The 26649-nt window shown below is 40.1% G+C and overlaps 2 protein-coding genes across 2 annotated transcripts in view; one reads left to right on the top strand and one right to left on the bottom strand.

Moving 5' to 3' along the window:
- INVS (inversin) overlaps positions 1–17845 on the bottom strand; it is an 82829-nt gene extending 64984 nt beyond the window's left edge. Inside the window, exons 1-3 of the mRNA XM_054284895.1 lie at positions 17767–17845; positions 14078–14247; positions 8157–8323 (exon numbers count right to left, since the gene is read on the bottom strand). Coding sequence (XP_054140870.1) covers positions 8157–8323; positions 14078–14183 — 273 coding nt within the window. The 5' untranslated portion in view covers positions 14184–14247; positions 17767–17845. The remainder of the gene's footprint in view (positions 1–8156; positions 8324–14077; positions 14248–17766) is intronic.
- Positions 17846–17943: 98 nt separating this feature from the next.
- The window catches only part of ERP44 (endoplasmic reticulum protein 44), a 47503-nt gene continuing 38797 nt past the window's right edge, over positions 17944–26649 (top strand). Inside the window, exon 1 of the mRNA XM_054284659.1 lies at positions 17944–18151. Within this exon, the coding sequence (XP_054140634.1) occupies positions 18095–18151 (57 nt within the window). The 5' untranslated portion in view covers positions 17944–18094. The remainder of the gene's footprint in view (positions 18152–26649) is intronic.

Below are 26649 nucleotides of genomic sequence, written 5' to 3'. Positions count from 1 at the left end.
TATGTTTTCTGGTTAGCCATGCAATAACTCCTTTGATGGGTAAAATATCTGCTGGAAAGCAGCTATAGTCAAGGAGGTAGCCACAAATTGCCAGCAATACTTTCAAACATGTTTTACCAGAGTAAGTTAGCTTAGTAACCAACTGCTACTAAAATAATTTAAAAATCAACTCTACAAGTGCCATTGACTCTAGACATTCATGCCATATTTATCAATGAAATTTGTATAGAAACCAAGTTTGATCTTACAGTTAGTCTGAAATTCTGATCTCGAACTTCAAGTCAAAAGAATACTTTGGCACGTGAACATTTTGCATAACCTTGTCTTAAAATATGGTTTCATGCTAACATAAAACCAGTGAGAAATCAGATTCAGATGTCTTAGTATCTGCTGTGCAACTGAAACCTAACATGTAGAACAGTATTTCCACAGTTCTATCTTCTGCAGAGAAAAGAATTGGCTGGATTCTAACCCACATTTTGACAGTAGAGACAGAAAATTGTTGGGTACCATATGATTATAGCAGCTTAACACTTAATGAGGAAACAATAAATGTGCATGTTTTTGCCTTGTTACAAGACATGACAAAGTGTGCAAGCTGAAAATGTACTGCTTGAATATATGAGAATAGCATATCAGTCTTGCAAAGTACTGCCCAAATTTCACTCTGAATCAAGACACAGCAGAGGCAATTGGAAGTATTAATGAAATCTAAAGAACACTCAAAAGGAGAATTAGGAAATACATACAAGATCCTGAAAGAGTCACAGCAGCAATTTATCACACACAGAAAAGCATCAATTGCAAAAGGGCTCCCATCCTTCCTGAACTTAAATAGGATGCTAAAATTCTTACCTATGGTTTTGAGAATATTTTTCATTATGTCACTGTTCATTTAAGAAATTCCAGCCTTGCAAAGTCTCTGTTCTTTTGTTCATTCTCAGCAGTGACAGCACAACTTTCTAGGAGAATGTACTGGGAATCAGATCTCTGCAACAATGCGAATTTTCTCTTCTTAAATTTTTCCTGTAGCTATTTTTAACCATTTCAATAGGGCTTGCAGCACAGATCAATGGTAGTATCAACCAATAGCAAAAATAATTTGGGGACATGGGGCCTTGTGTTAAATAGGCAGGAAATTAATTGTTCTTTTGTAGAGTTCATTTTCTGTGGCCAGTGAGCAGTTCTACAGCTGTGAAAAGGGCTCAGGGGAAGGCTGTGGATGGTACCAACCCCTTGGTAGCTAGGACAGCTTATCTATAGTCTAACACACACAAGGAACTACTCTGCCTTCCACCCTTGAGCAACTTCAGGCCACATTCCCTAGAGAGAACTCATTGTTCAGGAAACTAAAGAAAACATTTGTATCATGGCTGTGGCTTAATTAATCACAAAGGAAACTACAGTCCCACATGCTAAAAAAATCACCTCTCCTGGCAGGTAGGCAAACAGTCCTGTTTCACACTCTGGTGTGTTCAGATTTCTCACATTTAATCAAATTGTATGTTCACATGAAAATACCACAGAATTAATGTAAAGCTTATTTACATTTCAGGAACCTACATGCATAGAATTAATATTACTCATTAATGAGCTCTCAGTTAAGGGGGAACCATCATAAAAGGTTATTGGCCTGAGGAAAACAAGAACATGAACTGGCCACCATTGTCTCTGACATGATCATTTATTTTCATTACATAGATTGGGAAAGAAAGTTAGAAGCACATGTGGTCTTTTATGCAGATCAAATAAAGCCTTATGAAAGATCTGAGAGACCACAGCTCCAGGAAACACATCTTGGAAAAGGTAATGAGAGAAAAATGTATAAACTGGCTCCCAGGCAAGTTAATTCAAGAGTTTTTAATACAAACACTGCTCAAGAAAAGGAAAAAAAAATTCTCTTTTTGCAGCTCTTGGACTAACCTGACTGTACTCATTAGATAAGACTTGAGAATAAACTTTCATATAATAAGTGAACTAAAGACTACCTTGTGTTTCCAATTTTCTACCATGTCTAATGCTTGCCACAGGCTGCTTTTACTTTACTTTTACTGTTACTGCTGAGTACACAGGAACAATGTACACTCAGCAGTACATTTTTTCTAGTTTAAAAAAAAAATCAAAGACCATTAAAATATATCCTCCTACTTTACACAGAATTCCTAACTGCATCCTGGATGTACTGTTATTTATCAACCACCATGTTACCAAATAAATATTATAAGCTACACAATATTTAACACTACTGAAGTCACATTTTCCCTCTGGGGTTGTATTAATCTTCCTGAAGCCAAAATTAATATCCTCCTGACATTTAAGCATCCTGATAGATTATTTGAAGTGCATATTATTAGAAACCAACAAAAAAAATTGCATTTTTTCTTCTATCTCTATGAACACAAAAGGCTGTGCCTGAAGTATTCAGAAAGATTCAGGTAGATTACTCCCCAAAAGAAGCAGATTGCTAACAAGTGAGGATCCCCTGTGAGAAATTTTGAAAGAGGCAGGCCTGCTTTCCCCCACACACCTCAAATTAAACTGGAATTACTTAATGAAAGATAAATGACAAAACATATACAAGTATTTTGGGTATGCAGAAACATTTCCATTCATAAGTACCACATGTGGGTGTTTCAAAAAGTTGCAATTTAACACTAGAAGCAAATTGCTACAAATGCAAAATGCCTGCAACTGGAAAAGAATGCCTGTTGTTAAACTGTAATCCCACTACTCAAATCCCCACAGCATGTTTATTTCACAATAATCTAAATTCTACAAGCTTAAATAATCTGTACCCATATAGTACTACAATTCCTCAGTGCAAAATCACTGACAAATTATGCTAATGATTCTACTTCTGTTGCAATCAGTCTCAGTTTCAGTTCCCAGTAAATTACATCCGTGTTCAGGAAGTTACAACCACCCTCTGAAACTCCCATGGCAATCTTTGCAGGTGCACTCCTGCAATAATTTGTATCATTTTCTGGTGAGTTTGTATTTTTAAGGGTTTTTATATTTGACTGCTTTTAATTTAAATTTTATTAAGTTAATGACTTGACCTGCCCCTTTTTCTTATTTTTTAAGAGGTGTGCACCCTTTCAAAATTGCTTGTGAGATCTGTCCATTCGAAAAGAGAGACCAAAGGAGTGGAACAGAAAAAAATCCAAAAGGAAAAACACCAAACAACTTAATTTACATGGCCTTCTACCTACAAAGACTGAATCCCCTCCATCATAAGGCTGATAAAAGAAAGACAGATCCTATGAAAGATCACATCAAGGACAATTGGAAAAAAATGTATGCCTTAGGTGAGATTAATTCGTCACAATTACAATATTGACAATACAAAAACCTACATCAGACAGATGCCTAAAAGAAAGAATCAGCTAGTCAGTGTGCCCTAGAGTACTCATCTCACTTTAGGGTGAGTGACTGCACCCTCAAGTGCAATACTTTTAAGTTATCTACATGACTAGCTCATATGTAGATGTCTGCAATATAAATTTTTAGTTTCGTGATATTATTCGCAGCCCATCATCTCACACTGCATTGTACTATATTATTTTCACTTGAAAGAAGATATACTTGTTACATTTAAGCACACAGAAAGTTAAACTATCTCTTTATTCAAGCTAAAAATCTTTTTCAGACCAGAAAAAAGATGTATAAAACTTAAAAGCTGTAATACAAAGGATGCCCATCACTAAACAGAGGACTAACCATTAAGAACATATTTATTAGCATGAAGCACCCACTCATCGAAGGTAATAATTTCAATATATAACCACAGGTGTTTTTCAAAAATCATTAGTATTTCTAATAGAACAGCCAAAATTTCTGACCATGCCTTATTAATTTCAGGAACTTTTTGCAAAGAAAGGTGTGAGAATGCTTAGTCTTAGAAAGGTGACAAGGGTAGAAAGTGGATATCCAAAGCCTTACTTCTTGCAAATAGTCCAGAACATCACTAGTGAAATCTGAGACACAGAGATTATAAGAATCTTTTGTTGAGATGAGAACAGATGTTGAGATGAGAACCTGACAGCTTTTCACCAAACTATTGCTTTGTAGACACGGTCCAGTGACAAAAACCATTTGAATGAAGCATGGCAAGACCAGGATGACACAGCAGCTCTGAGTTCTGAGACATGAGTTTCCTCATTAACTGGTAAATATGGCCTGGTTATTAAAACAACACGAGACAGAGGTACCAAAATCATCAGATCACTTCCTACCTGTGTTGAAACCCTTGGAACAGAAAGGACATGTAAAAGCACTGGCCAGTCTGCCTAGGTATGCTATCAGAAATAGTTTTGCTAGAGATTATGAAGTGCTTTTATAGCAAGTGCAAAAATTTTGGTACTGCTTATTGACACCCAAATCAAAAGAGAGCTATTTCAACAAACCATGGCTCTGAAAGCTGTCTTCTAGGACATTTCTGAAATAAAGCAAAGGCACTTGGAGGGCACCACAATATTGGGAGGAGATCAACTACACAACTGCAAGTAATAAAGTAACTACTTCAGAAGGGCTTAGAGAACAGAAAAAGGATTAAGGAACTATTGTTAAACTATCCATCAGATAATGTTTTATATGACCATATGGATAGTGCCAAAATCTTTACCTATAATTTCAGAAGAACTCTGTACTAACAACAAATAACAATCTGCATTTTTAACACTGGATCTGACTGTTGGCATTTTGAAGGACTGGAAGAAATGCTATTACAGAATGAACTCCTTATGCAGCAATAATGACAAACATGTGGAAGCAGAAAACTTGCAGAGAGGTGGATGTTAAGAATAAAACATAATGTAGAGCTGATTTGTACACAGGTGTATGCATACACACACTCACCCAGCACAGCCAGGTTTGCAACTCACACAGGTTGAGCCAGAAGCTAATTTTACAAATGTTAATGGCATGATGTGTTACAGTTGTTCATTTAAGTCCTACCAACCAGAAATCCATCCTTGAAAAGAAAAGCAACTGAAGTCCTAATCCATTTTACCTAATTCTGATGATTTATGACTGAATTCAGGTCAATGCCACATTTCTGAATATTTGTTCTATTATAGAGATTTAAAAACCCACAAGCAATTTTACTAAGACTGAAAGACATGAACTGGCAGTTCTCTTACAGTGAAATCTCCAGACAGAAAAATGGGGGCAGTCTCACCTCATCCTGCAGAGCACAAAACCAATTGTTTTTATGATAACCAGGATTACTAATGGGAGAGACACCATCTTGAAAACACACAAATGAAGACATTCAGCTCTCTTCAGTTCACAACAGCTGAATCATTGCTTCTGTTTGGCATTAGAAGAGCATTTTCTCACAAACTCTTTGCCTCTGAGACAGTTCTGAGGTTCCTAAAGAAAGGCAGCAGAGACCACTTTTTGTGAAATCAGCTGCAAGACTGTTTCAGAGGAACAAGTGCAAAGGGACACATAAATGAATGTAGAATGATGACCTAAGGAGTCTCAAATATTCTGGCAACAGAATATTCTAGCCCTCAGAATGCCTGTCTGATGTGATCTAATGAGCAAGGTCTCCTAAAAGCCCTTCAAAGAGACAGCAAAGAACAGCAAAAGTAATCCTGGTACTTAGAGAGGAAGGCTGTGACTCAGGAAATCTTCCTTAATTTTACCTCCATCTGCTTTAGTTAGCATTAGTGTAGAAAGAAGCGTCTTTTCTTTCCTACCTCTTCACTGGTTGCATGTAAAGGTCTGTAACTTAGCTTCTCTCTCCAAAGAAAAGGAAAATTAGGATGCAACACAAGTACAATTTAAGAATCTGAATCTTCAAGCACTGCCCTTCTAAACAGCTTATACCTGTGACTACCAATTAATAGGGATTTATAAAGTCATGTCAACCTGGTTTTGATGAAGCACAGGACAGCTACTGACTCACAAGTTTGAACACAACAAAAACCATACAGTGGCCCTGGTAATTTGTATATTCATGATTAACCATCAAGGACAAAACAACTTTAGAAATGGGTGATCTCACAGCATTTTTATTTTTCTATCTGAAAGTCAGCTGTACTGAGAAATTTTACTTTTGTAGAAAAAAAATTGGAATATAAACCAAAAGTACCAGCAAGATATAAGCAGAATGCAAAACATTATTTAAACAGCCAAAATCACATGAAACATTAGGTTGTTTTGAATTTTAATTTTCCATATTCTTCAGAAGACACTCCTGACAGAAATGTAGATCTAAAAATGTTAATATGGAAAGACTACAGACAAAATTTCACACACATGAAATGTTAATTTCATAAGCTGACATCAATAGCAAGTAACTGCTCAGAAGAAACAGAAAGGAATTTTAGAGGACAGCTAAGTGAGGCAAATAAAAAGCATTTGCAAGGGCTGCTTCCTGACCCTTTATGTTAGGGAGTGCATCACATCTATCTAGCACCTTACACAGTAACTGTGCAAGTACATGAAATCTACTGCTACAATCTCTATCTCACGCTGTTTTACCTTCCTTTTCATTTGCACTGTCAACTGAAAATCCATCTAAGATGGTCCAAGTATCCCATGTTACAATCTGCACTTCCAGGATCGAAGCAAGGCATAAGGAAATGGAGGGCACATGCAATTAGAGGATATTAGCCAAGGCAAAACGCCTCTTGCCTTGAATTGTTATGATACAAATATCCACAATAAGAACATTCAGACAAAGTTTTAGACAAGAATTTGTATGGTTTAATATGCTAAAATGTATTTTTAAAATCTGGGGAAAACATAATTTGTAAACTGAAGTTTCTAATATGGTTAAAATGGTCACGTGTCTATCACATCATAAAAGCTGAATGCCTGCATGAATACAGTAAAGTATGTCACAGCAATTTTTTAAGTCTCTGAGTCTCTGACATTGCTGCTTTTATGAAATTCCTATCTTTGAAACAACAACACTCAAGTAAGCTGGTTGGTCTCTTCGAAATACAGAATTAATCCTGGAAACAAGGTTATGATTATGACTGAATTATTGTCATCAGAGTGTAATGGTATGCAACCAAGCAGGTGAATTGGCCTATTTCAAGTCAACTACAACCTACAACACTTTAATTCCCTGTAAGGGATGCAGTAACACAGACCACAAAGATCCTGTGGACTTCTATGCAAATGTACCTGGAGAATATCACCTTATTATAGACTTCCCAAGATGGTTTTCTATCTAACTGCTCCTTACTGAATATCATGCCTATACTATAGCTGCCTTTACATAAACCTAATTAAAATAAAATTATAAAGAAATGCAGATTGTATTAAAACATCTGAAATATGTGAACAATTACGAACAGGTGACAAGATATGTATGGAAATGGTTTGCTATGGAAATCATAGCAGGTGCTCTAAATGGTACCAAAAGACAGTAACACCCACAAAAAAATGCTAATTTTTGAGCAGTTATGGTTTTAAACATACTATAAAAACTTAAATAGTAATAAAAAGCTCTTTGTTTCAGTTTGAATTTCTAATCTTCTCTGTGGGGTCTTTTTCACAGTTTATGAACTCAAACGTCTTGGTTAGCAGCCAAAGCCACTCCCTTTTTTCTTTCCTCCCCCATGAGCAGCCTGCTTAGTCTCCTGTGGAGAGACTGTAGATACTTCCTGCAGGCCTAACCACACTCAAAATTTCTTGCAGCTCCCAAGTTATACTTTCAATTGCCTTTTATTTTATTGTTGTAGACTTCCTCTAGCACTTCTTCAGGGGGACAATGTAACTGGACAGATTGTAGAGGGAAAAAACAGACAGTAATGAACTGACAGCATCCCCCTGCACCACTGGCTGCTGGGTAAGGTAGAGAATTCAGGAGTTAAGCCCGGGAAGAAGGGTGTGGGAAAGATGATTTTAAGGTTTATTTTGGGTTTATTTCTCATTATGCTACTCTGATTTGACTGGTAATAAATTAAACCAATTTCCCTAAGTTGAGCCTGTTTTGCCCATGGCAGGAGCTGGTGAGGGATCTCTCCCTGCCCTTATCTCAGCCCATGAGCCTTTTGTTATACTTTCTCTTTGCTGTCCAGCTGAGAAGAGGAGTGATAGAGCAACTTTGGTGAGTGCCTGGTGCCCAGCCAGGGTCAGCCCACCTCCCAGCTGTGGTGAAAGCCCTGACTTCATGAGCACTTGACAGAAATTACCTTTTGTGCAGCAAGATGGAGAGCAGTCCTTCGGCTGCGATCCGCTCTGTTAACATCAGCTCCAGCCTTCAGCAACGCCTCTGCACAGTCCAGCCTGTCAGCCAGCACACAGTACATAAGGGGAGTTCTTCCAAACTGGTCCTCTTTATCTTTCAGCTCAGAGTTTCCTGAAAAAAACCAAAACAAAGCACCCATTTAAACCAGTGAAGTATATCAGCATCTAGCTAAAAGCAGTACTTTTTAATTAAAAAGTCATCTTACTATAATATGAACAGCAGGTATCTCATTATAATGTGACTAGGCTGAACAAAAACTGGAGTATGTGATAAACTCAAAGTCATTACATTCTGTCCTACTTTTACTTGGCAGTTACAGAATATTTCAAAATACATTTGCAGAAAAAAAGGACATTCAGAAAACATTAGTTCCATGAATACACCTTCCACCAGTAAGATTCTGCAGTGGCACAACTATAAATAATTTTCAAATAGTTACATCAATCCCAGCTGCACAGATTAGTTCAAAAAATATCAACAGCACAGAAGCCAAATAGACCTCCTGAAACCTGTAAACACTGTAGCTAAAACAAACTTTGAAGCCTACTCACAGTAATATTTATTTTAAAAGCATAAACATCAATATTACATCAATACCATCATTTACTTCAGGGTGCCTTACAATATGGACACTACTAAAATAGTTCTCAAGCTTTATTGAACTGATAAGGTTAAAAAGGCAGTAATCTCAGATCCTGTTAAAAAAAGTCAAAACACTATTCCTACTCACAGTCCAAAAAACCCTCCAAAGAAAGCCGTTTCACTATAAAGTTTCGTATTTCTATGATGCCACCACATAAAAGCAAGCACCTTTAACTTCATGGCTGTCAACTATCTCACACATCCAGACTCTCCAGATCTTCAAAGGAGAACCATTGTCTACAGTTACCCAAGGAGCATTGAATTTTACAGGCAAGTTAGTTTTGCTTTTTAATTATTCCTTTGTCCACCTGACTGTTGATGCCTCAAAAGCACTCCAGCAGAGGCATGCTGCTTCTTTAGAGTCTTTGCTCTCCCTCAGCATATTATACTTATCTACATATCCAGTAATTTTATTCTTAATTATAATTTCTATTGATTTATCCAGAAGAAGAATCAAGGAGATTAAATATGAATCAAGGGGAATATAAAGAATTAAAATTCATTCCCTACCAATCAAGCCACTTACAAAAAACACTGTCAAGTAGGATCTTGCCAGTTAGAGAAATAATTTACTCACTCAGTACATTTTTTAGTTCCTTTAAAACTGTAGAGTGATTACCATGTCAATCACATGATTCACTATGTAACACTTTTTTTTGCCTTGAAAGTGTGATTTGCATTGAGAAAAGTCTTTTTGCTCTGCAAAAAGTTTAAGAACATTTCCAAACTTTTCTGTGATGCAGATATAGAAAAATTCTTTTTTTTCTTCACCTGTGGACTTGTTTTCTCTGACTTCACCTTGACAACCCACTGGTTTTACAACTAATCTTGATGCCACTAGCAGTTGACTAAAAAATCAAAACAACAAACAAACAATCCCCCAAAAATCCCACAAGAAGTCTTCTACTGGTGTCACCATCATATTTTCTGAAAAATCCCCTTGCCCAGGATTCTTCTCCTGAGAAGCTGAGAAGCCTCAGAGAAAAAGGAAAACAATATTATCTCATTTGCTTCTCCTGTGTTTTGCTGCTTTGGAATGTGGTTTGGAGATTGTTTATCCAACAGGTGGTTGTTTGATTGGTTTCATGTGAATTGTTTTAACTTAATGACCAATCACTACATTTCACTGCTAAGTGTTAACATAACCTCAACAGTGTCTTAAATTGCTTGAAGCTGATGGGACTTGAACAAATATATTAAGAGAAATACACAAACATTCATTTCTTCCAATAAGACACAAGCACATGGGCTTATGCTCAGATAATGTTGATTCTTAAATCAGCAGTGTCCAAAACCAGCACCTTTCTCTCAAATTCCAGTTCCCCTTCTGTTACAGAATGTCAGAGGATATACATATATATATACACACACACATACAAAAGATTTAGAGGCTAACCACAAGCAAAAATGACCTAAAACTCAAATGCAACATAACTAAGGAGAGCAACAGATATCTATGTTCATTTTCAGTTCCCAAAAAGTGATGTAGCTGATGACAAGGAGTTTCCATGACTGCATACAGTCTGAGGGAAAAATAAGCAAGAGCCTCAAAACTTGATGCCAGTAATCTGCCTGAAGCTCCTGCACTATTTTTGAAGGTAAAGGAACAATCTTCAGCTAGCATCAGGTTTTCTCCTGTTGTTTACCAGGGCTCTGTAAGGCCCTTAGAATGATTAAAATCCTATGAGCATTTCCCTAAAAGGGTATCTTGTGCTCAGGCTAAGAGACAGGACAAGGGCTAGGAACTACTATATCACCATCAGGTGCTAAGGGGAGATTAAGCTGATGAAAGTCACTAGCCACAGCACCTTGTGAACCTCACAGCTGCAGCAAATTGCCATTTCTGCAATCAAGAAAGCACAGGTAGCCTTCAAAACATTCATATTTAGGTACATAGTGTACCTAAAATGTGCTTTGGCAAAAATAAATTCTCTTCACATACCTGTCTAATAAAGAAATTTTAGATCCATTCCCTTTTAGAATAAAAGTCCTCAGCTCACCAGAATATGCATTCCATAAGCTTATTGACAACAGAGATCACGATCACAACAGAATCCAGGGCCCAAGTCCAAAATTTAACTCTCATAACCGTACTTCATCACTTCCTCACACTCCATGCAAACAGTCATATCAGACTCTTAACATTTCTATGCATTTTTCAAACGAGAAAAGGAGAAAGGGCAGCAGGAGGGTGTGAATTCTCCCTAATTATTAAAAGACAGACCATTTCTTGTCACTTGCAAGAATCTTGCCTGCTGCAGTACCTCAGGTTTATCCTACCTCTCACAATGTAGAACAGGCAAGAGAGAAGGAGAGAGTAGGATCAAACAATAGCACACAACTGCATATTTGTAGCCCATAGTTCAGTTAAAATTTACAATGAAACATCACATCAGAGATTTAGAACCATTTGGATGCATGCAATGCATGATAAGGGCTTTAGAATGAGGAGCTGGACTGAACAGACACTTCAGTATAATGATTATTATAATCATTATTTTCTTCTTTTAAACAATTAAAACAATTAGATGCCTCTTCCCAAAGCATAAAATGGAAAATGATCCTCCAAATACAAAATTAACTTTTGCTTGCTTTTTCCCTAGAATCAAAATCATACAGATGGATTTTAACACTGAAGAATTGCTAATTAAAGACATGTCCAGTGTTGTGTAAAACACAGGAAAGAAAATACTGGGATTATTCCCCAAAGCCCAAGAACATACAATTCTAAAACAACGCGATACAGCACAGGACAACTCATGCAATGCAAACAGCTAGCACATTTCTGTTAGAACACTGGTTATACAATTAACACTCGGCAGGTACTTTATGGCATTTAACCCACAAGCTTTTTACAAAGTCCTGTGATTAAGCATTAGCAGTGGTTAACATAGAAAGATACTTTGTTACAAAGCCTCCTTTCTCTAAATAAATTTTCTACCTACCTTCGATTCTTTCTGTGCCTCTTTCTGGCACAGGGTGTCAAAAGGAACACATTATCCAGAACACACTGTATTATTTCAAACACCTGGTCCTTTAAAATTCATCCATACTCTAATTATATGCAAATAAAGCATCTATGTTTGTATACAGCCACACACACTCCACCAAGCTACAGATGGCAGAAGGAAAAATCACCAAAGAGGTTTGAGGGGCTGCTCCAAGAGACCGTTTGGCCAGCCTCTATGCCCCTCCTCTGTTAATAACTGAACAGGGAAAGCATGAAGAGGAAAGCAATAAAGAATTTAGGGAATAAAGGGTCCTCCCTGAAAGGAGGAGAAAGTCAGGACTGTCCATTGCTGCATCCACCTCTAGCTATGTATCCAAGATACAGAGCTTGGCTGTATTAGAGAGGTGTTTTTAAGCAATCCAGCAGACATAACACTGGAGTACTGTCCTGAATTAGCTGCTGCTGCTGAGTGCAGTCATGAAATTCAGTGAAAAGCACCAATTGCTCAATTTGCTTCTGGCATCAAGTTATATTTTAAACACTGACTGGTAAACAGCTAAAAATATTACTTTAATGCATTCTTCTTCTGCTAGGCAATACGTGAAATTTTGGGTTGGTTTTTTTATTTTTTTCTTTTTGGTCCAGTTCTGGAAAAAGTAAGGTCTGTGTCATTTCCTGTCAAAACATGGCAAAGCAGAAAAGCCAAATTTTGCTAGTACAGCAAATGCTATAAGGATTGTGCAGTTTTCTCTCCCATGCAAAAGTAAAACAGCATTTTTATATTCTTGCTGCATGACCATCATTGAAAGAAGAGCATTTTCTTTATCTGGTTCTAATGGCTGTTTTGTGGTATGTTTGACAAGATGTACCAGCAACAAGAAATAATATTTCTTTCATGTTTCCAAAAATATGTCTTTTGGCGTTGAGTTTAACAAAAACATACTAAAGTTACCAAACACTCTTTGTTGCTTCTTCAGAATTTGAAAGCCCACACTTTTTTCACCTCCACATGCAGGCAGAAGGGTTTTTTAGAAACTTGGATATTTAAAGCTACTTTGTAGTTGAATCACACAGTTTTCTAGAAGTACCTCCATATCATCTGCTGTTTATAAAATGTTTTTAAAAAGAGCAAATAGATAGCATTAAAGGCAAACAGTATATGTTTGAAGCATTATATGACAAAATAAAGTTGAGGGCCCAACAAAAAAAAACTGTTTCAACAAGTGCAGCTTCTATAAAGTCAGTTCCCTCAAACGTGCTCCTGGTGGAGTCAAATCAGTTCTAGTTATGTTTTGAGAAAATTAGATACATCTTGTAAAGAAGAGCCCCTTACTGCTTTCTGTGCAGCTTGGACAATACATCAACATAAGTCTTCACCTTGCCTTCAACACAGGTCAGCAGAAGACATCTGACTGCTGGTTTCATGCTGTTATCATTAAATCCTTCACACACATGAAAAGTGACAGTAAGTGTCATAAATACAGCCTGTGCTTCTTACTATTTCACAGTCCTTCAACCCATGCTAAGCTCTGGGAATAGGATTTTCCAAAAAACACTGAGCAAATAGAGCTTCTTCAGTATCACCTGGAATTGCATTTAATCAGAAGCTCTGAAAAATCCAAGTTTTCACCTGTAATATGGCAGCCTTCCAAATATATGCAAGACTGGTTTTGGAACTTAGAATATATACTGTTTTTAAAAACCATTAACCTGGAATGCCATACCATTCCTGAAGAGTAAGGGAAGGCAAAATACTGAGCTTTTTAATGGATGTGCATTTTTTTTTTACTTCAGATTCAACAGGGCTAGACACTCTCATTACTTTTAATTTCTTTTGAGAAACACTGTCAGTCTATCAGAATCAAAGTAATAAATAAGGCTGGGCTCATTTTGTTAACACATACTACACAGTGACAAGACTTCAGAAACAATAATAAATTATCTGTAGAAACACATTTATCAAATTTCCCAAAAAGCAATTAAAAAAATTAAGCTGAAGTATTTCAGCACAAAGCACTTCTTCAGAACTTCAAATTCCCTGAAAGGAGTTCTATCACTAACCAATTTTCTATTTTACTTCACAAAGAAGTACCAATCAAAAGCAACAGGTAATAAAAAGTAAGAAAAATCAGTCATCTTTTCAGGGCAACATTTATTCTAGAAGCACATATAACCAAGATATCAAAAGTACCTTAAAGATCAGAGCTGTAAGCTGAAACTAAAAAGCTTCAGTTCTGAAGTAATCCAAATGCATCTACAGTGAAAACATTTACCTGCTATTAGCTTTTGGAGGGTACTCTTATCTCCATTAACAGCAGCAGCATGCACTTCAGATGCTAACGAGGAACCACTGAAGAGGCAGTTTGCTGAAATATTCATACTCTTTCAAGGTATTACTGTAGGTCACATCTGTGCCACCAACATTTTTTGTAGATATTCAGTTCTAGAAAAAAACCCAAAACCACATTAATAATAGAATTATTTTCATGATGAGTCATTAACGTTATTCAAACAATGCTAAAGAGAATAAACTTCTGTTAAAAACAGAAAAAACCACAGGTTTTATCAGTGAATTAAATCTACCTCTAGCCAAAATCCACCAGAAAAAAAGCCTGCATTAAGAAATATATACCTATATATTGTAGTTTCATTGCCTTAAACACAAACTTCAGTCCATAAGCTTTGCCAAAGTCTGTAAAGTGTTTCTGTGCAAATCAAACAGACTGTTCTTCAGAGAGTTGTCATGCATTGCTTTAATTCAGTAACCAATAAAGTTAGTTATCAAGTATCAACTTATTATAGTCCTGCATAGAGAAACACAGAATCCTGAACTGGAATGGACACACTGGGACCACTGAAGTCCAGCTCCTGGCCCTGCACTGAACATGCCCAAGAGTCACCCCATGTGCCCCAGAGCACTGTCTAAACACTTCTTGAACCCTGTCAGGCTGGTGCTGTGACTACTTGCATGGAGAGCCTGTTCCAGGGCCCAAGCATGCGCTGGGTGAAGAACCTTTTCCTAATATCCAACCTAAACCTCCTTTGACACAACTCCAAGCCATTCCCTCGGGTCCTGTCACTGATGATCACAGAGAAGACAAGAGTGTCTGCCCTCGTCCTCTCCTCACAAGGAAGTTGTGACTGCAATGAGGTCTCCCCTCAGTCCCCTCTTCTCCAGGCTGAACAGACCAAGGGACCTCAGCTGCTCAAGGCCCTTCACCATCTTTATAGTCTTCCTCTGGACACTCTCTAATGGCTTAATATCCTTCTTATATTGCATCACCCAAAACTGTCCCCAGCACTGGAGGTGAGGCTGCCCCAGCTCAGAGCAGAGCAGGACAATCCCCTCCCTTGCCTGGCTGGTGATGCTGTGCCTGATGCCCCCCAGGACACACCTGGCCCTCCTGGCTGCCAGGGCACTGCTGACTCAGGTTCAATTTCTCACTGACCCCTTTCCATGGCACTGCTTTCCAGCATCTCACTCTCAGTCTGTCCAAGCACTCAGGTGCAGAATCTGACACTTTGCCTCATTAAACCTCACACAGTTGGTGATTGCCCAGTCCCCTGACTTGTTGAGCTCTCTCCACAGAGCCTCTTTGCCCTAGAGGGAGATAACAGCTCCTCCCAATTTTGTATCATTTGCAAACTTGTTTAGCATCCCTTCCAGTTGCACATCCAAGTCAATAATGAAGAAATTGAAAATCACAGGGCTGAGGATGGTGCCCTGCAGAGCCCCACTAGTGATAGGTCCCCAGTCTGATGTCACCCCATTCACTGTAACCCTTTGTGCCCAACCCATGAGCCAGTCTCTCACCCATCACACGACCTGTTTATCCAGTTGTGTATTGGACATTTTGTCCAGGAGGATATTGAGAGACAGTACTGAAAGCTTTACTGAAATCCAAAGAGATTCCATCAACTGATTCCATCACCTGACCTTACTTCTATTGGGCATACACCTTGGTTTTTTTCCATTAGCTCCAAAAGAAGATGCCTGGTAAGCCAAGCCAGCTTTCTACCTCATGTGCTTGACCTCTGACATTTTGGAATTGCCAGCCCCTGTGCCCTTAGGAGGTGATGCTCAAGAAGTGACCAGTACTGATGGACCCCAGCACCTTCACAAGCATTTTCTCAGGGATCTTACTATCTAGTTCCTCCATTTCCTTCACGTTTTACCTCTCAACAAATAAACTAAAATAAAAGAAATCTAGGGGCAGCAGCACAAAATTCAGCAAATAGCAAAGAACTCAGTGAAGCACCAGAAACATCCCAATAACATCAACAATAATTTTTCCATAAAACAGACTGCATACAGAAGAGAATTAATAATGAAAAAATGTTAATAGTTTCCTGATGAAAGCAACAGTTCTGCATAAAGTGTTAGTAATTGTACAGGTGAGAGAAGCAATCCATTACCTCTACAGCAATTCTTATTAAAGTGTTATGATTCCATTGAATGGGCTAATTCTGCCTCAGAGAAGTTCTGAAAAGGAAAACTTGTAACATTCCTCAGGTATTTTTCTCATATATATAACAAGCAGATTATATATATAACATATATATATTATATATATATATCATATACATAACAAACAGAATGCTGCTGGAAGACTTACTTGATAAAGATCCTCGTTAAGAAAAAAAATGAGACATAGTCAATAAAAAACCCATTAAATAAGTAAAAGGTCTGCTTATAAAATGCTACATAATTGGCAATATCTGTAATATGCATCATATTCTTGGAATCAAGTAAATAATTCACTTTTCTTCTTTAAGCTAACATGTAGAAAAATATTAGCCATCTCAAGTCACTTAAAATGAAGGAACACTCAAATGGACACCAAGGCCTCTTCAAGGTGTGTGTGAAATTTTATACCAAGCACAATATTTTGTCTACTTTGCATAACACAGCAAGAATTACATCACATTTCCACTCAGCAAAACATGATGTTGTTAAAATTAAAACATGATAGCACATTAATGCTATCAAACTTTATTGATAGTTTCAAGTGAAGACTCAGCTTTGAAAAAATATCAAAGATTTTTCAAATGTGAGTTAGTGCACAAGATGTTCGTTCTACAGATCAAAGAGCACAAGTTCTTAAGGTAGTCATAGCAGAAGAGATAAAAGCCAAGTTTCAATTTCAGACAATAAGAGATACATTACTTGTATGTATATCTATGGGTGCGAGAGTGTTTGCAGCTCATGAAACTGACAGGCCACGAGATCTTTGCAGGGCCACACAGTCTGAGCCTGTCAGGCTTTCTTTGAAACCAAGCGAGCCCTAACTTGAAAAAGGCTGATGTGAAGGATTTTCTTCTAAATGGTGTTACACCCATCCCCCTCCTTATACTCGTGTGCATACTGGAAATGTGATAAACGCAAAGCACAGTCTTCTGTCATTTTTGAGACAGCTCTGCAAGGTCTCAGAGCGTGTACGTATTCTGCAAGGTCCAAAGTTTTACTGGAAGAGAGCCGAGCCCTGAACTTCGGGTGTTCTTCATTTTCAGCATTTACAGCTGAGGAAGCGACAGAAAGCGCAAATCTGTGGAAGCGCCAAGGGATAAACATCAACGATGACGCTCCACGCGAGCTGAAGTTTCCCAACCCGCCCAGCCCCGTCACACACAGGCTTCCAAGCACAAAGTTTCCTCCCAAACTCCGAGGACACGAATCCCACAAGGAGCACAGTGCCTGAGCTCCCCTTCTCCTGTTCCCCACGCCGAACCCGCGTGCCCAGCCCCGGCTGAAGGCACAAGGCGGGATCCAAAGGAAGCGCGGGCAGCCGCTGGGGGCTGGCACGGAGCGATCCAGAGCGGAAGAGGGTGCGACGCCCCGGGACAGCCGCGCCACCACGGCGGGAAGGGTTAACCCTGCCTCGCCCAGGCCGCCTCCCTCTCGCCTTCCTTCCTCCCCTCCCTTCTCCCCAGCTCGGCGCTGCAGCTGCGCCCCGCAACTCACCTCCACCCCGCCCTTCTCCTCATCGCGCCGCCACCTCCAGGCGCCGCCCCGCGGGCTGCCCCGGTGCGCTCTGGGTTCCACGCCTCCTCTCCCGCTCCCCCTCTCTCTCTCTCTCCCCTTTCCTTCCTCCTCCTCCTCCTCCTTGCCCTCCCCTTCCCGGAACTACGCTTCCCGGCGTGCCCCGGGAGCGCGCGGCGGAGCGCGGGCCCCGCGGTGGAACTTGCCCGGGTGTTTCCTGGCGACGGGGGAAGTGCAGGAACCGCCGCCGCCGCCGCGGAGAGTGGGAGCCGCGCTTCTCCCCTCCCCGCTCCCGGCCGCCCGATCTACCATGAGACCCGCCATCTTCCCGCTCCTGCCTGACCCTGGCTGCCTCCTGCTCCTCCTGGTAAAAGCCGCCGGCCCCCCGCTGCCCTTCCTTTCCCCGCGCCGGCTCGGGCAGGGCGGCGCTGGGCTGGCCGGCGGGCCCCGCTCGGGGCTCCTCTCTCGCTCCCCTCCCCCGCCCAGCAGGTGCCGGCGGCCGGCAAGGAGGGAGAGAGGCCGGGAGGGAGGCCCGGAGGGAGGGAGCGGCCCCGGCGGCGGGGCCCGGCGGTGTGGCCGAGGCCGATAGGCTGCGCGCACGGGGTGGGGCCGCGGCAGGGCCCGGGCCCGGGGCAGTGTCCGGGCGGGCGGCGCGGCCTGGGCCCGGCTCCGCGGGTGCCGGAGCCGGCGGGAACGGCCGTAACGGGGGCGGCTCTGCAGCCCCCTGAAAGAGGCTGTGGCCGGGGGGTGCGGCCTCCTCTGCCAGGGCGGGAGGACGCGGTGGTCCTCAACTGCGCCAGGGGAGGTGTAGGTGGGACGTGAGGAGGAATCTCTCCGCAGCAAGGGCCATTAGACACTGGAGTGGGCTGCCCGCGGAGGTGGTGGAGTCACCGTCCCTGGAGATGTTCAGGAATGACTGGATGTGGCACTTGGTGCCGTGCTCTAGTTGACACGGCGGTGTCGGGTCATAGGTTGAGCTCGATTATCTCAGAGGCCCTTTCCAGCCTCATTGATTCTGTGATCTTTAGTTGACAGACTACAGCATTTTTTTTCTTAGGCTTTTTTTAGGCTGGCATTACATGCATGACCTAAGCCACCTTCCAGCTTTGCCAGTACACAAATGCAATCATTGATGTGTGTGTTTTGTGGAGATAACTTACTTGCCCTATAGTTCTTTTTTTTTTTTTTTTTTTTTTTTTTAAGAAAGAGGAACCAGTCTGCTGTGCTGATTCATTCTTACTTTTCCAGAGATATATTGGATCAGATTCTGGACCTTTCATAATATAAGTGACTTGCGGAACTAAGAGGGACTTGTGTGAATGAATTTTAGTAGGATTTTTCTCTTAAGATACTAAGGATTTTAGTCAATCTATTTTAAATATTTGGAAGAATAAGATGGGCCAGAAAACTAAAGAATAATTGGAGGTAATGGTAGATAGAACTCTGCAAGTCCAAGGAAGTATACTGAGTAGTATAGCTGCTAATGAATGGATGAACTGGTTAGGAATGTGAGGACACTTCTGTAATGAGCAGTACAAGTATTCATTATCCCTTTGAGATATACACTTCTAGCTGGGTAAGCTCTGGGTAAAATAGTATGAACTTGCTGTCATTTAGAAAATGCATATGATTGCTAGGGTTTGAAAAAACACTTCTGAAATGTTTATATATAGATGGCAATAGCATGCTAAAAGACTATATGAGAGACTGAAGTTAGGAACCTCATACTTTTCAGTCATCTGTGTATTAAAACAATATTGCTTATGTGCTAGATTGGTTTTCACTCTTGTTTTACGTACAGACTAATGAGCAAAACCAAGGAGCATGTACTGTTCAAAGACACCATAGAATGTGTCCATTAAATAGACAACTACAAATTTGAAGAAGTGGGCGGAAGTCAGTGAGTTTTTCTTTCTTCATGGCAGAGTTGATCAATACAAGTTAAATATGCATCAATAAGAATTATGTTTGCCAACAAAAAAGAAAACTAGCAGGAAATAGCTGCAACTATTGATCTGCAACTTCTCTGTATTTTGTCTGCTGTTTCTTTGTGTATGTGTCATTTAAACCCATTTCTAATGTGGTTTAAAAGAATAGAATACATAAAACTTTAAGAAGAATACAGTTCATAGGTTTGTTTTTTAAAAAAAAAATAAAATTAAATGCAATGTTATCTGTGTAATTATTCAGTGTCATTTTATCAGCCATGGTCCTGTGTTGTAAGATGCCTAGTTACATGAATCAAGCCAATGAATCATTCCTTTTAGTAGGTTTTTAAAGGTTTTGGAAAAGTTGTTCCAACCAGTCTAGGAGTGTGGAGGGATCCTCTTTCTTCAAAAGGGCTGAAAAAACTTTGCCTTGTTCAAAGAGGCCGCCCCTCACCTGGCCGCAGCCTCCTTTGAAAAAACTTTGCGTGTTGTTTGTTTTCTTGTGATACTCAGTGTCCCTGATGTCCCTGAGATGTATCAGATAAGCTTTGAAGTTCCAGTAACTTTGTTTTTCTTGTTACCGACTGCCTCTTAACAGCGCAACTTGGCCTTCTGCTCCTCATCCAAAGGGTGTGCCACCTGACCGAGGCTCTTGGAGCATGGAATATTTTGTGGATAAGTGAATTTGTTAGTGTTACATCAGGGGTTCGTAAGACAGAATACACGCTGATATGTAGCTGTGAAAACAACTTGCTAAGCTGGTTTTGCTTAGTAGTAGCAATGAAGTTATCAGGAATTCTTTTCCAGACTTTTGGAAAAGCATATTTCTTTTCCAGATGGGAATTTAATATCCTGCAAAAAAGAAGAAAAGATACAATGTCAAATCAAAATAAATTCTCTTGTCTAAAGTTTGACAGATCAGTATAGTTGTAAAGGGCTTTGTGTCTCATATTCTTCTTCTGTGCTAATATTCTTCTTCCCTGGTGTCACTGAAGTTTGGGTTGACAGGAGGGAGATTGCAGTGCAAAGGGATACCTGCAGTCCCAGCACAACTCTGCCCTTCCAGCTTTTCAGCGTTGTACTGGGCTGCTGGGAGTTGGGAGGAATCCGGAGCAAGAACAGGGGAGGTGCAGGCTGGCACGACCCCTGCCTCAAGAGCTGAGAGGAGGGGTGAGCAGTGCACAGCACAGACAGCAGAGGGTCCTGTACAGCTGTTTGTTTGCAAGACCAGAATAAGAGATGCACAGGAATGTCATGGGGCCCTTGGAGAGTGAGATGTGTCTGCCTTGTTGGTATGTTTCTTAATACTGGGCAGGACACATCTTTAAGATGAATCCGAGACAGCGGAATAAATGCTGATGGGAGAGTGGCTCATCACATTGTCCCCTAAGGCAAGGTGTGGCTCTCTGGCTTTGCTCCATCATTCTGTATGTTTGCCTGTAGTTGCAGTCGGGTATACTTTGCCTTTAAAGAAAATTCTAGAACAAGACACTGTTGCACATGCTTCTTCTGCATGTGTTTGAGAGGCACTTGTATTGCTCAGTGCTTCCCTGGGAGGCTCAGGCACAGTGCCCCTGAGCAAAACTGTGGCTGGAGGAAACCACCAACAGATAGTGAGGGAAATGAAGAGGGAAGTTTCTAACTGGAAAAATACTGTAGGGTAATATTTTTGTTTCTTGTTTAACTGCCACTGCATTTCATGTCTTGATAACATGACACCAAGTACCCAAATAATGGCAGTAAAATTAAATAAAAATTGTCTTAGTGTTAAATGCGTAGTAGGTTGCCCAAGGAGAAGTTGAACTCTGTAAATTTTATGTCTAGACCATATAGCTGTGCATTTGCCTCTCTCTGCATTTGTATTAGAAAACTAAATTTGTAATTGAGACTGCTGCTCAAAATTCTGAATATGAGCATGAGTCAGAAATTGTAATTACAGGCAAAATTTAGGCCACTGAGCCTTATACAATGAAATGGGTTCCCTTCAAGGGTAGCACAGGACTTCTGAGTTTTCCATCATCTGCCATGATTTCTAAATGAAATAGCAGATAGCTGAGGAGCATTCCTCTTTGGAGAGGGGAAGCAGAGGAGTCTTGAATTCCTGTGAAGACAACTTGTATTCTTAGTGCTATGCTAGGCAAGTTTCCTGTTTGGAGTGCTCACGAGGGAAGAGAGAAGAAACTGAGCTGTTTCTTGGAACAGAAGACTCTAACAATGCTGGAAAATGTCTAAATGAGTTATTGACACTAAGATCTCAGAGATTCTGTTGCTGGTGGCTGTGATGACACACTCCTTGCTTTTTCCTTTGATATCTTTACTGTTCACTTCCATAATCTGCTTTGGTTTTTGTTTGGTTGGGGTTTTTTTGTGGTTTTTTGGCAGGACAGCTTTCCTAAGCAAGAGACTGGTCCTTGTATTGCTTTCTCAAGAAAGCAGCATTACTATATGGTTTAATCAAACCTACTTAATTTGAAAGACTTTAGGATTATATGCTGCTTTCAGGAGAACAAATTTTTCACCTTGCAGACTCTTTTATAAGCCTCACTTGTATAGCTTCCAGATATTTTGTTTGCTTAAGAGGAGGGAATTGTCTCATGCATAAGGCAAGTGTACAAATATACTGTAAATTTTATACCAGACCTTCTTCAAAACCTCTTCAGGAGAGTCTGAAGATAATTCAAAACCAAGTGCTTTAATAATGCTTTAAGTGGGTTTGGATGCATTAGCAGCAACTCGTTCATTATTCCCCCCACTCCATTTGAGAGTGAGTTCTCTGGTGGTCTAGAGGAGGAAACAAAGCAACATTTGGGGAGGAAAGCAGAAGCAATACAGGGTGCAGAGATCAGAGCCTAAAGAATATTCTTCCAAAACTCCAAACTGGAGAAAGCTCCTGGAGAAGTAGAGGAGGAGAAGTGTGTTATAGAGAATTAGGAAAAGAGGTGAGATCAAATTTCCTTTTGAGTGTTCTGCCTTTATCCTTCTTTTCTCCTTGACATGTCTTCCTTCATCAGGAGCATCCCAACCATAGGTAGAAACACATGCAATTTTCTTTTCCAACACTCTTAGTAACGTCAAGTGCTCATATTGTCTAGTTAAAATAAGTTCATAGCTAAGATTTTAGAAGTTTGAATAGCTTTAATTTTATTTTCAAATTCACTGTCTCTCAGGTATTTCTTTTTACATTGTTAAGAGTTATTCTGCAAAATTATTGCTATACTATAACACTATCTCAGAATGTTTTTTTCACTGCTGGTTGAGGATGCTGTGTTTTTCCAAGCCAGCTGTAGCACTGTTTCCACACTTTGGTAAAAGTGCCTTGCAAAAAGCAACAAGGCATATTGGGAGAGAATTCTATAATTTTTCCTATTTTTATATATGCTACTACTGAGAAACTGACTACCCTGGTAGTACACCCTTTATAGCTAAGAGCCATTCATGCCATTAAAACATGTGCAAAGTTCCAGTACTATGTCTTCCAGAAAAGCACATGTGACTTGGAGCTTCTTCTAGTGAAGAAAGTGAGAGAACCAAAACCTGGAAGCTCCTTCACCTGCATGCACATAGACCTTTAATGGTAGTGATCCACAAGATCTGCTCTATGGGTGCTGATAGGACATAAAATGTTCTCTACAGTGGCACTAAGCAAAATGCAAAGTGCAGTGCTCTGTGCCTTAAACCATGTAGTGGTTGGGATGGTGAAAGCATTGAGGATGCACATGACTACCTGAAGGCAGGTGCTCTGGGCATACTTTCAGCAAATAACTGGTAATCATAGATGCAGCTCAAGGCTTCTGCTGAACACAGTAAATCTCCTTTTCATCTGAACACAGTAAATCTCCTTTTCATCTGTTGTTGTTGTGGTAAATGTTCTAGGTTTCTTCCCTCCCTTGTTTCTTGATCTATGTCTGGCTTTAGCAAGAAAACTTTGATGGAGAGGAGTATTAAAGAGTCTCACTGTGTTTACCTGATAGGATCAAGTTGTAGAGTTCTGATTTTTTTTGATTGCCACTAGAAGTTTGATCATTTAAATTTTAAAGGACTTCTTAAAGTCATCTGGTATTACTCCCTGCTCAGTGCAAGACTAACTTGGATGGAGTTGCTCAGGTTTTTTTCCAATTGTCTTACAGAAATCCAAGGATGGAGGTTCTGCAACTTCTCTGGTCACCTGATTTGGTGTTGAATCAAAACTTTGTTGCAAGTTTTCTTTGAAAAGTCTGTCTGAAGGTGTGGATTGTCTACATTGTCTGTTGTCCTGTCACTGCATCTTTAGGAAGAGTCTGGCTCTGCCTTCTCTATAACCTCTGATTAGGTCGCTGGTAGCAACAGTAATAACTTTTCCTTAAGTGTGAACAAATGCAGCTGTCTCAGCCTCTCCTTGTGTACCCTGGTCTCCTGTCACTACTCACCTTCACAGCCATCTGCTGGGCTTCATTTCCATATGTTAATGTCTTGTACAGGTAGTCCCAAAGCTGGGCAGAGTCCTCCAGATGTGCTCACACAAGTGCCAGATGAAAGGAAAGAATCACTTCCTGTGGTCTTCTGGCTACACTTTTGCTAACACAGCCCAGTGTGTGGTTGTCTCTGCTTCAAGGTCATGCTTCTAACTCCTGTTCAGCTTGCTCCCCAAGACCTTTTCTGCAAAGCTGTTATCCATCTGGTTGGCTCCCAACCTGTTATTCCAACAGAGGCACAGGACTTTGCCTTTGTGGAACTGTGCAAGGTTTCTGTCAGGCCACTTCTCCAGCATTTGAGGTACCTCTGAATAGCAGATATTCCCTTGAGCTTAGAAAGCACTTCACCCAGTTCCTGTATCCCTGGGGAATTGCTGAGGAGGTGCTCTGTTCCATCTTTCTGGTCATTCCTACTGACAAATCTCAAACCCAGTGTTGCTCTGGAGAAACTTCTTTAGAGGCCACTTGGACATGGTATCTTTGGTTACAGCCCTTTCAGTTCAGCAGTTCAGCTGCTGTGTCACTCACTTTATAGTTCACTTATTCAATGCATGCATCAACAATTTAGGTCTAAGGATCCTTTGAGGTGCTATGTTAGAAACTTCCTAAAGTCAAGGCAAACAACATCCAGTACTCTTTCCTTGTTTACAGAGCTAAATGTCTTGCCACAGAAAACAGATTGATTTTCTTATTCCAAATACATGCTGGATGGATGTGACTTCTGGAAAGTTTGTTTCCATGATTGTCCTGGTGATCCAGACAAAAAACCATTTGTTCTGGGTCTGTGTCTCTGTATACATCCCAGTTGCAGAAGAGCTTTCTAACTTGGTCTTCTCATGTGAGTAATGCTTCTTTCCCTGGAACTCTGTTATGGGCTCAGACCTCATCACTATAAAATCAGCCAAAGACAACATTGAGTGTCTAAGCCTTTTCTGTGTACTTCCCCTCTATGTCTCCTGCTAGCTGAGCAGCAGCCTACAATTTTCTTCCTCTCTTCCTTTTGTTGCCAGCTTACCTTGACATCCCTCTCTCAACTCCAGCTGAGCTTGGACTGCTGCCAGCTCAAGCAGTGTTTCTCTCTTCCTACCAAGTATTTTTCTTACCTCTACCTTCTGTTTGCTCCCTCTTTTTTTTTTTTTTTTTTAAATCATCCAGAAATTCTGTGTTAACCTGTGCAAGTCTTCTGCCATGGCAGCTTTCTGCCCAGTTGAGTGGATTGGTTTTGAGCTCTGAAGAGGTTCTCCTTGAAGGTCAGCAGGCTCTTGTGGGTCCTTTTGGCTTTCCCAGCCGCGGTTTATGAGTGAACTGAATTAAGACTCGAGTGCCTTCAAGTCTTGTCACTTTATTCAATGGTCCTGTGAGGTACATATTTTTAGGTAAAAAATAAATATTGTTGTAGATTATAGATGGGATTTAGTGTGATCTCCAGTCATATATGTAAAAGTTGCATTAGCAGTGGCGATGAAGTGAAACACAGGACGTCCAAAATCTTGTTTCCTGCAAGATGTAATTTTCCACATTTTACGTGTTGGAGTCTCCCAGCTGCTTCACTTTGGGACCAAAATGAAGGTTATGTTAATTCACAGAGACATTTCAGGTATGTGGTTTGCTACATTGTTCCAAAGCAGGATACTGGTCTGTGGCTTAGCTTTTTTTAATGATTTTATCCTTTGTATCCTAAATGATGTTCCGGAAACAGGAACCCGAGCAGAACATAGAACTCTAGAAATGGAGGATAGTAAATGACCTGGTTCCTTGGCATGTTTTTTTGCAGCCAGCCTGTCTTCTGTCTTGTTTGGCATCAGTGATTCTTGCCTATTTCTTGTGTGTTTCATTGAGGTGCATCCAAAAAAAGTATGAATGTCTGCAAGGGTTTTTTGGGTTTTATTTTCATAAATTTGTGAAAATGAGAGAAGAAGAGCAGTCTAATCTCTGTTGTAAAATAACTGGCAGTAAAGCTTATATTTTGTCTCCAACTGGATTCGTGTGGCAATCGGGCATAAACACAGAGAGAACTTGTTCATTAGGAACTCTGCAAGGAAGTATTTTGAAAGGCAAGGAATAGGTGCCTGTTCCAATGGTCTGGAAAAAGCAAACAACAGCTGTGATAGTGTTTTGCTGTTTCCCATAGCTGTCGTGATTATGAAGTGATGATATAATTAACTTTCTCAAAAGCTGCACAAAGGGAAAGCTTTTCAGTGATGTATCCATATTTGTAATCCCAAGAAAAGCTTTTTGTTCCTTTAGTCAGTCTATCACTTCTGACTCTTGTAATTTACTGAAATCTCCTTTCTTAACTCTTGCTAGAAACACTTAGCTCCTAGATTCTTTGCCAGTCATGCAAAGTATGAATTTTCATGAACGTGTGTATGAAACAACTTTTTTTCCTTATTTTTTTCCTTCTCCCTATTGAGTCAATTCACTTGGGATTTTGGACACAAAAACCGAAAGACAAATTGGTTGCTTCACAAAGGTAATTAAGACAG

This window comes from Melozone crissalis, unplaced genomic scaffold, assembly GCF_028551555.1.
Source record: "Melozone crissalis strain CALT ecotype California unplaced genomic scaffold, PUWL_Pcris_2 ptg000042l_1, whole genome shotgun sequence".
NCBI lineage: Eukaryota > Metazoa > Chordata > Aves > Passeriformes > Passerellidae > Melozone > Melozone crissalis.
The sequence above is the reverse complement of the archived record's forward strand: the minus strand, read 5'-3'. Positions and strand labels throughout refer to the sequence as shown.